Here is a 12,107-nt window from a genome sequence, read left to right on the forward strand (position 1 = left end):
CGTAGTGAAACGACTGAAGGGGAACGTCTAGGTTACGTACGTAACCCTCGTTCCCTGAAGGAGGGAACGGAGACGTTACATCCCCTGCCACGACCTGATGTCGCGCTGACGCCGGGCTGCAGCTCGGCTCCTCAGAAAAAGCCTGAATGAGTGGTTGCACGCCGCCATCTTATATACCCGTATGTACGGGGGAGTGGCTCGGCATGCAAATACCACTCGCCAATGTTCATGAATGTTCACTGGCCTTTTGAATAAGGCTTGGAGATGACTGGACTCTCAAGCGAGTTCCCATATGTAACGTCTCCGTTCCCTCCTTCAGGGAACGAGGGTTACGTACATAACCTAGACGTTACTTGTTAGCAGTGTTCAGGAAAGTTACTTTTAAAAGTAACACATTACAATATTGTGTTACTCCATTAAACAGTAACTAACTGTGTTACTTAGTTAATTTTTATGGAAAGTAATGCATGACGTTACTTTTGCATTACATTTGTCACCTGGGTTGGGCTTGCTTATTTGTTCTAGTAAAAAAGTAAAAAACCCAAAAGTTTTATTTTTGGCAACTGTAAAGGCCCTTTCGATCCAAAAGTAAAATTATGCTGAAGGAAGTGTCTGTAAATGGAAAACAAAGTAACTTGCATTACTTGTTTGAAAAAGTAGCTCAAATATTTAATTGTAAATTTAAAAGTAATGCATTACTTTACTAGTTACTTGAAAAAGTAATCTGATTACATAACTCGCGTTACTTGTAATGTGAAACCCTCAACACTACTTGTTAGCAGTCAGCCAGGTGCATAAAATTTGCGTAAATGTTTAAAACGTCACCAGTGGGTTTTACTGATGTATTTTATGTTGTAGAATAAAACCTTAAAATATCTTGAGCTTGTGTTCACCGCAAACATTATTTTAAGCATTAAACCAAAAACCCATTAAAAGTATTTATTTACTTCAGGATGTTCAAGTTCAAAAATCCTAACATGTTTCTGTTTTTTAGGACTTCATTACATTTAGATCTACCCCAGCCTGTGACAGACTGCTGTTTACACCTGGTAATTAAGAAATAGTTCATCCAAAAATGCTGTCGTTATTCACTCACTCACGTCACTCTAAAATTAACATCTCAGAATCAGGTTTGAGTGATTGGATCACACCTTGGACATGTTTTACACTGGTTTCACCTCCTATGATCGGATTACCCACGATGGGTGTTAATATCAGGTGTGAATGAGGTCTTTGTAAAGCAAATCTTCTCACCTTCCCACAGGCTCTACAATGGTGGCGTCTCCAGGTGAGGGTGAACTCACAGGTGCAGATCATGCACATGGTGGCCCTCAGGTCCGGGATCCATATCGGGGCTTTGGATCCCAGCTGGGCCCCGCTGTCTGGAAAATCTTGGGATGTCTGAAAAATATTGATATGTTGACCACAAAATTGTGCACATGAAGCATTATGATGAAGTTTATGGTTTAACCTGATTTCAGTCAGTGGGTTTACCGTCTCAGGGTTTCTAACTGAGATGAAGTTGGTGTCTTTCTTGGTGTAATCGTAGATTGCGGTGGAAATGGCCTGAAGCCACTCATCTCGACATGCAGCAGAGCTTTGAGGATAAAATCACAAGTGTGTTGATCAGAAGCATACTGTACACATTCTACTGTATGGATTAATACAGTAGGGAGCATGAAGCATGAAGAAAAACAATATGATGCTCAGAAAATCATGACAATTTTAATTTTTGGGTGAACTACCCCTTTAAGGATTAATGAATCAATAGGACAAAAATGAGTACACAATCTACATTTTTAATATGTTAGCATTTTATGGAAGGATTCTTACCTGGCGGATAGAATGAAAGATCGTTCAACACTCTCAATGTTCAGCTCATTCTGATACCCCTCCTGACTAGGTTTACTGACCTGCAAATAATGCAGGCAATGATAGAAAATAAGACATTTTGAAATGCATCTAAATATGCAAAAATATGCTTAAAATAGAAAAAAAAAAACGATTACATTTTACTGTGAAAACTTTAGAATTAAAAATCTCACCTTCATCTCAGCCAGTGACAGTATGTTGTTCAGTTTGAAATTACCCGTTGCTACCGGCGTGGTGTACAGAAGACTATCGTTTAACTGTGCAAAAAGAAATAAGAAATACATTTTTCTAGACCCTCAAAAATATTTGACAATATTAGGGAAAAACAAAAACAAATCTACAAAAACAAAACTAACAAAAGTCACCACAGAATCAACAAACAAAACAAAACAAACAATATATCAACCAAATCACAATTAACAAATGAACAAATTCAACTAACAAAACAAACAAAAACAAAAAAAGAAACAAAGAAAAGAAAAAAGAATACAAAATTCACCATAATATTAACAAAAAAAAATCCACAAGTCAATAAAATAAACAAACAAACAAACAAAACAAGAAACAAACATAAAATCAACAAAATCAAACAAAACCGAAGTCAACATAAAATCAATGGAATCAAATAAAATAAAAAAACAAAATCAAACAAAACCAGCAAAATTCAAATAAAAAACAAAACCAAAAAACAAAACCAACAAGTCAACATAAAATCAACAAACTAACAAAAATTCCAACAAAGTCAACATAAAACAACAAAAAACTAAAACAAAAACAAACAAATAATACCCCCCACAAAATCAAACAAATTTTACAATATCAACAAAAATCAACAAAAATGACAAATAAAACCAAACAAAACAAATAAAAGTCAATATAAAACAACAACAACAACAAACAAACAAAATCAAAAACCAACAAGTCAACATAAAACAACAAAAAAACACAAACACAAAATCAACATAAAATCAACAAATAAAATAAAAAAACAAACAAAACCAAAGTCAATATAAAATCAACAAACAAAAAAGCCAACAAAATAAAACAAAACCAACAAAAATCACCATAAAATAAAAAATAAAGTTGTTAAAAAAAACGAATCAAACAAAACCAAAGTCAAATCAACAAACAAAACAAACAAACAAACAAAAAAAAATCAATAACAAAATCAATAACAAAATCAAACAAAACCAGTTAGGTTATAAAATTAACAAACAAACAAACAAAAAGGCCAACAAAAATTAACATAAAATCTACAAATTTAAAAAAACACAAAGACAAAAAAAAAAAACAGCCATAGTCAACATAAAATCAAAATTATAAACATAAAAACAAAAACGTTTTCTTAATGTTAAAAATATTTTCTGCCTATTTCACTATTTTTCAGATAACAGAAAACTGAAAAAAAAAAAAAGAATCCTAATAGGTAAAATTAAGCCTCGCCCACTGAATAGAGTGAATTGTGTTTTATTACTGCATTGTGAATACCATTTCATGTCATGTTTAATAAAAACCGAATGTGTGTGACAACTGTCACTTACTAAGAAGAACATTCGAGGCTGCATCCCTTTCCTGGAGAGCTTCATCAAGATCCCTTCCTTTAGCAACACCTGAGAAAACACACATGAAATTATTACAAAACCATTTACGGTTGAAAACAGTACAACAGGAGTTTACGGTTGTGAACGTACCCTTCCTGGTTGGACGATCTCGTGATTCCCAGTCAGGCGGCACTGAACCTCATAGAGCTTCTGGCTGTTATCCTGCGTGAAAACCACATTTTACATTTACCAAAATTTAACAAAGAGCATCAGATATTGTATGTGTAGCACTTTTAGAAACTAAAAAAAAATTACTCTAAATTACCTCTTGTCTTATGATTTCATTAGCGTGATTAGCCACCTCCTTTACTATTGTCAGGGCAGCTGTAAAGATACATAAAGATATTATTTACATATTATATCATAGAAGATTCAGATTAATTGTGTGCCTAAAACCATAAGATTTAAAGACCTTCTGCATCTTTGTAGTCCGGCGATTCTTCATCTAGATTTTTCAAATAACCTAAAGAAACATGATATAGGTTTGTAAAATAAACACTTTGAATAATAAACAATTAGACACTGGCATACTACATTTTGACTCATAAGCTTTCATTTTTTCCCCTCAGCAAATGTAGCTACGTGTTGCAAGTGCTGATTGTTTCCCATGACAACAGTTCCTTTAATTTCTATCAATTTTATAAAGTTGACTAATGTAATTATGAAGAGCTGGAATAATCCTTGCTTTGAAAACACTTAAGTAATTAATGCATTTGCATTATTACATACATTGTTCACATTTTTGCAGCATTAAGTCTGAACTGCTTACACAACACAAAACATGCAGGACCATGCGGCTCAGACTTTCTCTGTAAAGCTGATTATGTGTTTACTGTAGTAAAACTAATGTATATAAACTGACATATCATACAAAACATGTTCTTTTGAAAACATGTTGCTCCAGTGTTCAGATGGATGGATGTTACTGATCACTGAAAGTGTGTGTCTTTCTTTGTGGTGTTTGCTGTTCTTACTTAGTGAACTGTATGGTTGGTATCAGTGCAAATTTCCTGATTCACAAGCTCACAATTTTGATTCACAATCTGACACTTGCATGTGAAAGAAAATCTCTCTCTGCCCTGCACTACCTGCCCTAGCAACTGTACTGCAATGTGCTAAAAACATCCAAGGCACCTTTTTGAAAACTTGACATTCGCTCAACACCCTAGAAACTGCACTGCAATAAACAACAACCATTTAGAACACTTTAGCAACACCCTGGCAACCACCCACAATACCCTAGCAACTGCCCAGTGTTAAAAACACACAGAACACCTTAGCAACCACAGACCAACACCCTGGCAACCACCCACAATACCCTGGCCACTGTAATGTGTTTAATAACTATTCAAAACACCTTTGCAACTGCATACCTTAACAAACACATAGCAACACCCTGGCAACAGCCCACAATAACACCACAGCTCAAAACACCTTAACAAACATAAAAACCTTACAGAATACTTTAGCAAACACATAGCAACACCCTGGCAACCACCCGCAATACCCTAGCAACTGTTCTGTGTTTAAAAACTATTCATTACACTTTAGCAACCACATAGAAACACCATGGCAACCAACCACAATACCCTACCAACTGTAAACAGCTCAGAACACCTTAACAACCACATAGCAACACCCTGGCAATTGCAATGTGTTAAAAACCTTACATAATACTTTAGCAAACACATAGCAACACCCTGGCAACTACCCACAATACCCTAGCAACTGTACTGTGTTTAAAAACTATTCATTACACCTTAACAACCACATAGCAACATCCTGGCAACTGCAATGTGTTAAAAACCTTACATAATACTTTAGCAAACACATAGCAACACCCTGGCAACTACCCACAATACCCTAGCAACTGTACTGTTTAAAACGATTCAAAACACCTTAGTAACTGCATACCTTAGCAACCACATAGCAACACCCTGGCAACCACCCACAATACCCTAGCAACTGCCCAGTGTTAAAAACACACAGAACACCTTAACAAACACATAGCAACACCCTGGCAACAGCCCACAATAACACCACAGCTCAAAACACCTTAACAACCATAAAAACCTTACAGAGTACTTTAGCAAACACATAGCAACACCCTGGCAACCACCCGCAATACCATAGCAACTGTACTGTGTTTAAAAACTATTCATTACACTTTAGCAACCACATAGAAACACCATGGCAACCAACCACAATACCCTACCAACTGTAAACAGCTCAGAACACCTTAACAACCACATAGCAACATCCTGGCAACTGCAATGTGTTAAAAACCTTACATAATACTTTAGCAAACACATAGCAACACCCTGGCAACTACCCACAATACCCTAGCAACTGTACCGTTTAAAACTATTCAAAACACCTTAGTAACTGCATACCTTAGCAACCACATAGCAACACCCTGGCAACCACCCATAATACCTTAGCAAATGTACTGTGTTAAAGAGCTCAAAATACCTTAACAACCACATAGCAACACCCTGGCAACTTCAATGTTTTAAAAACCTTACAGAATACTTTAGCAAACACATAGCAACACCCTGGCAACCACCCACAATACCCTTGGAACTGTAATGTTTTTAAAAGCTACTCAGAACACCTTAGCAACTGCATAGCAACACGCCGACAACTGTAATGTATTAAAAACCTTACAGAACACATTAGCAAACACAGAGTAACACCCTGAAAACCACCCACAATACCCTAGTAACTGTACTGTGTTAAACAGCTCAGAACAACTTAGAAACTGCACAGCAACACCCTGGAAACTACCCACAATACTCTGGTCACTGTAATGTGTTTAAAAACTATTCAAAACACCTCAGCAACTGCATACCTTAGCAAATATATAGCAACAACCTGGCAACCACCCACAATACCCTAGCAACTGTATTGTGTTAAACAGCTCAGAACACCTTACCAACCACATAGCAACACCCTGGCAACTGCAATGTGTTAAATACTTTACAGAATACTTTAGCAAACACATAGCAACACCCTGGCAACCACCCACAATACCCCAGCAACTGTATTGTGTTAAACAGCTCAGAACACCTTAGCAACCACATAGCAACACCCTGGCAACCACCCACAATACCCTGGCAACTGTAATGTGTTTAAAAGCTATTCAGAACACCTTACCAACTGCATAGCAACACCCTGGCAACCACAAACAGTACCCTGGCAACTGTAATTTGTTTAAAAGCTATTCAGAACACCTTAGCAAACACACAGCAACACCCTGGCAACCACAAACAATACTCTAGAACTGTATTGTGTTAAACAGCTCAGAAAATCTTAGCAACCACATAGAAACACCCTGACAACCATCCACACTACCCTAGTAACTGTGATGTTTTAAAAACACACAGAACACTTTAGCAACCACATAGCAACATCCTGATAACCACCCACAGTGCCCCGGCAACTGCACTGCAACACTCAGAACACTTTAGCAACACGCTAGCATTTTGGCAGTGTTTTTAATCTGAAAACACTCATTTTCTTCATGAAGTCATGAGCGAATCCTCACTGGTCAGGAGGAGCTGATACTGTGGAATCCTCTGGATGGGTTTCAGCATGTAATGTTTCACTGCAAGGTTTGCACAGCATGGTTCACTCTGTTTCAACAAGAGAGAAAAAAGACAGACAGATGATGGCCAGAGGGGCATTTTTAGGAAAGTTTTTAGGAATGTAAAAAAAAGAAAAAACAAAACAACCCCACTGACTAGTCACTCACTACATAGATTGTCATTCACAGAAACTAGAGCATCTAGGTTACTACTGTATGCAGTAAACTGAAAAAACAGGTCGGAGCGGTTCTGTTACCTCAAATTCTCGGACGGCTTTGGCAAACACAGGGTTTTTCCGGCAGTGCTCTTCTAGAAGGGCCACGTTCTTATCGAACTCACGAATATAAGTGGAGTACATTTTAAGATAAGGGCCTTTCTTTACAAATATGTCTGCTACAACACAGTGCTCCTTCCTGTTTGAACAAGAAAATTTCTATAAATAGTTCACATAAAAACACTCCATAGCATCACTTATTCGTCCTCATGTTGTTCCAAAAAATTATTTAAATTATTTTAATTAAATTATTTAAAAATAATGTAAAAAATGCAATTTATACATACGTCGACTTAAAATCAACTGTTCTATGAAAAGTTATTTATGTATTTATTTATATTTTCAGGTTGTAAAATGTAATTTAGTGTGACTTAACCCTTACACATGATATTTACTGTAGAAATATACTTTTTAAAATAATAATAAAAACGTGCACACATGTAGAATATGTTTTTGTTTATACCACACCACATCAAATTTAAAATTTTCTTGAATGTGATACATACATAATTTTTCTTGAACATTTTTTTTATTTTCTTGAACATGAGCCAACATTAGTACAAAGAGTACAAAAAATGCACTGTAGCTTCTGACTTCCCTGTGTTTAAATATAAATCTGCTGGTTTGTTGATGTTTTTATTACCAGTGAGCAACCCGTTCGTCCAGTTCTCTCAACAGGTCACAGTTAAGCTCGTACAGCTGAGGCAAATAACACAAGATCTGGTTCAAGACTCGCTCGTCGATTACGGGTTTGCCTGCCTGACAGGAGGCCTTCAGTAACGCGTCACGAAAATCCTGCAAGGTAAAAGGAAGTGATACTAAATTATAGAAAATGAAACAATTATTTTAGATGTTAATACAAAGACCTTTTACCATCAGGAACACCAAAACTCTGATAATGGTCAAAGTCAACTTAAAGGACAAGTCCACTTCCAGAACAAAAATTGAAAGATAATGTACTCACCTCCTTGTCATCCAAGATGTTCATGTCTTTCTTTCTTCAGCCGTAAAGAAATTATGTTTTTTTGAGGAAAACATTTCAGGTTTTTCCTCCATATAATGGACTGATATGGTGCCCCGAGTTTGAACTTCCAAAATGCAGTTTAAATGCGGCTTCAAACGATCCCAAATGCGGTTGTAAATGATCCCAGCCAAGGAAGAAGGGACTTATCTTGCGAAATGATAAAAATAATACAATTTATATACTTTTTAATGCCAAACACTCATCTTGTCTTACTCTGCCTAAACTCTGTTTTTGTTCCAGTTCATGACAGTTAGGGTATGTCAAAAAACTCCCATCTCATGTTCTCCCTCAACTTCAAAACCATCTTATATTTTATATTACCTTTTTTGTTAAGGGTGTTTGATCTTCTTTGCATGTTCACTTTGCAAAGACTGGGTCGGTACTTCTGCAGCGATGATTTTGAAATGATTTTTGAAGTTGAGGGAGAAAATACGATGGGAGTTTTTCGACATACCCTAACTGTCTTGAGCCAGAATACACAGAGTTCAGGGAGAGCAAGACAAGACGAGCGTTTGAGATTAAAAAGTATTTAAATTGTATTTTTTTAATGAAAATAACTGATTTTTATGCTAGATAAGACCCTTCTTCCTCAGCTGGGATCGTTTACAACAGCATTTGTGATCGTTTGAAGCCGCATTTAAACTGTATTTTGGAAGTTCAAAATCGGAGCACCATATCAGTCCATTATATGGAGAAAAATGCAGAAATGTTACATCATTTCTTTACGGCTGAAGAAAGAAAGACATGGACATCTTGGATGACAAGGGGGTGAGTACATTATGTGCACATTTTTGCTCTGGGAGTCTCCTTTAAAACAATAAAAGTATCAAAATAGTACAAATTATCTCATGTAATTGGAGCTTGACAGACCAAATTCCCATTTTTTATTGGCAACAAAAATACTGAGAAACTAATAGATTTGCTTGTTTTAGTGATGCTACTGCTCAATGCTGACTGCAAGCAAGCCTGATTTCACTAATAATTTGTAGGAAGCAGATGAAGCATAAAATGCAGATTTAGAAAAGAGCCCATGTGACTGATTTACTCACATTTTTGAAAAGGGTGGAAAAGCAGAGCTTTACATGGGACATTATGTAATGGCTGCTACTTAGACTAACGTGACTGAATATAAATTAGCTCAACAAGTCATAGTGAACACTTACCACATTGAGGAGCTTTAGCACTTTCACAAATCTGGAAATAAATACAGCGTACAATAAAGACAAATATAAAAACAAGAATATTAAAAGTAAGAACTTATGCGAACAAAACAGACTTACACTTTCTCCGAAGACAGGATCTCATTTACAATGTGTGCAGCCTTGGTCTTCTTCGCTTCAGTCTAGACAAAAAAATGAATTATTACCATCAAAAATACAGTTGAAGTCAAAAGCTTACATGCACTTAAAATGTTAATTATTTTAGCAAAATAAGAGGGATCATACAGAATGTACGTTATTTTTTATTTAGTACTGACCTGAATAAGATATTTCACATAAAATACATTTACATATAGTCCATAAGAGAAAATAATAGTTGAATTTATAAAAATGACCTTGTTTACATACGCTTGATTCTTAATACCGTGTTGTCACCTGAATGATCCACAGCTGTGTTTTTTATTCGTCTTTTCACACTGAGGACAACTGAGAACTCATATGCAACTATTACAGAAGATTTAAACGCTCACTGATGCTTCAGAAGGAAACACAATGCATTAAGAGCCGGGGGGTGAAAACTTTTGCATTTAAAAATCAGGGTAAATTTAATTAATTTTGTTTTCTGGAAAATATATAAGTATCTTCTGTAGCTTCTGAAGGGCAGTACTAAATGAAAAAAATATGATATTTAGGCAAAATAAGAAAAATGTACACATCGTCATTCTTTTCAAAAGTTTTCACCCCCTGGCTCTTAATGCATCGTTTTTCCTTCTGGAGCATCAGTGAGTGTTTGAACCTTCTGTAATAGTTCCATATGAGTCCCTCAGTTGTCCTCAGTGTGAAAAGATGGATCTCAAAATCATACAGTCATTGTTGGAAAGGGTTCAAATACACAAAAATGCTGAAAAACCAAAGAATTTGTGGGACCTGAAGGATTTTTCTGAGGAACAGCGGGCAGTTTAACTGTTCAGGACAAACAAGGGACTCATAAACAACTATAACTAAACAAAACAAAACAAAACAAAAAAAAAAACACAGCTGCTGATCTTTCAGGAAACAACACAGTATTAAGAATCAAGCGTGTACAAACTTTTAAACAGGGTCATTTTTATAAATTCAACTATTATTTTCTCTTGTGGACTATATGTCTTTTATGTGAAATATCTTATTCAGGTCTGTACTAAATAAAAAAACTGTGCATTGTGTAAAATTCCTCATTTTGTTAAAATAAACATTCACCTGTTTTTCTCTATTGACGGTGTTATCCTCGTCTTCTGAGCTGCCTTCATCTTCTTCTGAATGCGTATCATCCACTTCCTGCACTTCTTCCAGGACATTTCTGACAAGATATCAAAGGCCTCTCAGATTTTAAAGCCATGAATCATTTATGCATCTCCAAATTTCCCTTCTCCCCGCCATAACGGCTACAGAAGCAGAGGAGTCAATAGTAATGACTAAGAATGTGTAGTATGAATTAGATGTGGGTCAGATGTGAAATCATTCATCAACAACTGTTCAGAATGCTGCAGGCATTCTTCAAATTCCATCTCGAATGGGTGCGTCACTAAACAAAATATATTTTTATACGTTTGTATCAACCTAATGTTTTGTTGGTGCTGTCAGCCAGCAAGTGTCTAATTATTGCAGTGTAAACAAGAATTGGAGTTTGAACGAGAGGAAGATGAATTGACTAAATATTAGTGCTGTCAAAATTAGCCCTTTAACGGAGGCAATTAATTTTTCCAGTTTAATGGAGTTAAAAATATTTAACGCAGTTAATGCAGGGGTGGAGCTAGGGTTGGGCATGATTTCCAACTTTACATGGCAGTTCAATCTAATGTTAACCTAGAAAAATGTGTGCTATTCAAGTGTCTGTGCGGAGTGTGGAAGCTGAAGAATAGCGTGTTCATTGCATGACAGATGGAGGTGCTGGTCATTTTTGGTTATACAGATAAGAGTAATATATCTTTTGAATCTGTAAAGACTCTACGTTTAGTTGTGTGCACTTACAATAACAACGAAACACTGTGCTTTTGTAAAATACTGAAAGCAAACAGGATGAGCTTTCTGTGAACTTAAGCGTGAAACACCATGTATACTTGCCTTAGAGAGATGAAAAGTATATCTATCGAGAGTGAAATGCCTACTTTTAACAGAACAAATTCAATAGAAAAAAAATATTCTCAGATTATGTAATTCGTACACAGGCGCATCCACTGCTGTGGAGATGACGAGTGTCTGCGACTTCATCTCTTTAGCCAAAAACAATGAACGCACTAGTTTATCAACAAATTATTAAAACGTTAATGTAAACTTTATGCGTCCACTTGAGTGCTCATTAGGCTATATTATTACTCATTATTATGATTTATAAGGTTTATTAATAAACGTGATGACTAATATTTGACTAATGCTTTAAATAAATGACTGCTAGTCAAACAGAAATGTCTTTAGTTGAGGGCAGTCCTAGATTCATCTATATTTAATTTAGGATTTAGTGTTTGATAACTTTCTTCAATTTCTGTATATTTCCTACTTGCTAAAAGGCACAGGTAAATAATAGGTTTATGTGAATATTGTTTTAAGTTC

General features: G+C 35.8%; 1 protein-coding gene across 1 annotated transcript in view; it reads right to left on the reverse strand.

Annotated features, from left to right (window-relative positions):
• LOC127156295 (FYVE, RhoGEF and PH domain-containing protein 6-like) overlaps positions 1–12,107 on the reverse strand; it is a 28,065-nt gene that overhangs the window by 10,729 nt on the left and 5,229 nt on the right. Inside the window, exons 3-16 of the mRNA XM_051099052.1 lie at positions 10,758–10,857; positions 9,639–9,700; positions 9,522–9,552; positions 7,978–8,129; positions 7,317–7,473; positions 7,021–7,108; positions 3,886–3,936; positions 3,739–3,797; positions 3,564–3,635; positions 3,414–3,482; positions 2,046–2,129; positions 1,834–1,913; positions 1,495–1,597; positions 1,255–1,401 (exon numbers count right to left, since the gene is read on the reverse strand). Of these exons, the coding sequence (XP_050955009.1) occupies positions 1,255–1,401; positions 1,495–1,597; positions 1,834–1,913; positions 2,046–2,129; positions 3,414–3,482; positions 3,564–3,635; positions 3,739–3,797; positions 3,886–3,936; positions 7,021–7,108; positions 7,317–7,473; positions 7,978–8,129; positions 9,522–9,552; positions 9,639–9,700; positions 10,758–10,857 (1,255 nt within the window). The remainder of the gene's footprint in view (positions 1–1,254; positions 1,402–1,494; positions 1,598–1,833; positions 1,914–2,045; positions 2,130–3,413; positions 3,483–3,563; positions 3,636–3,738; positions 3,798–3,885; positions 3,937–7,020; positions 7,109–7,316; positions 7,474–7,977; positions 8,130–9,521; positions 9,553–9,638; positions 9,701–10,757; positions 10,858–12,107) is intronic.

This window comes from Labeo rohita, chromosome 25, assembly GCF_022985175.1.
Source record: "Labeo rohita strain BAU-BD-2019 chromosome 25, IGBB_LRoh.1.0, whole genome shotgun sequence".
NCBI classification, from domain to species: domain Eukaryota; kingdom Metazoa; phylum Chordata; class Actinopteri; order Cypriniformes; family Cyprinidae; genus Labeo; species Labeo rohita.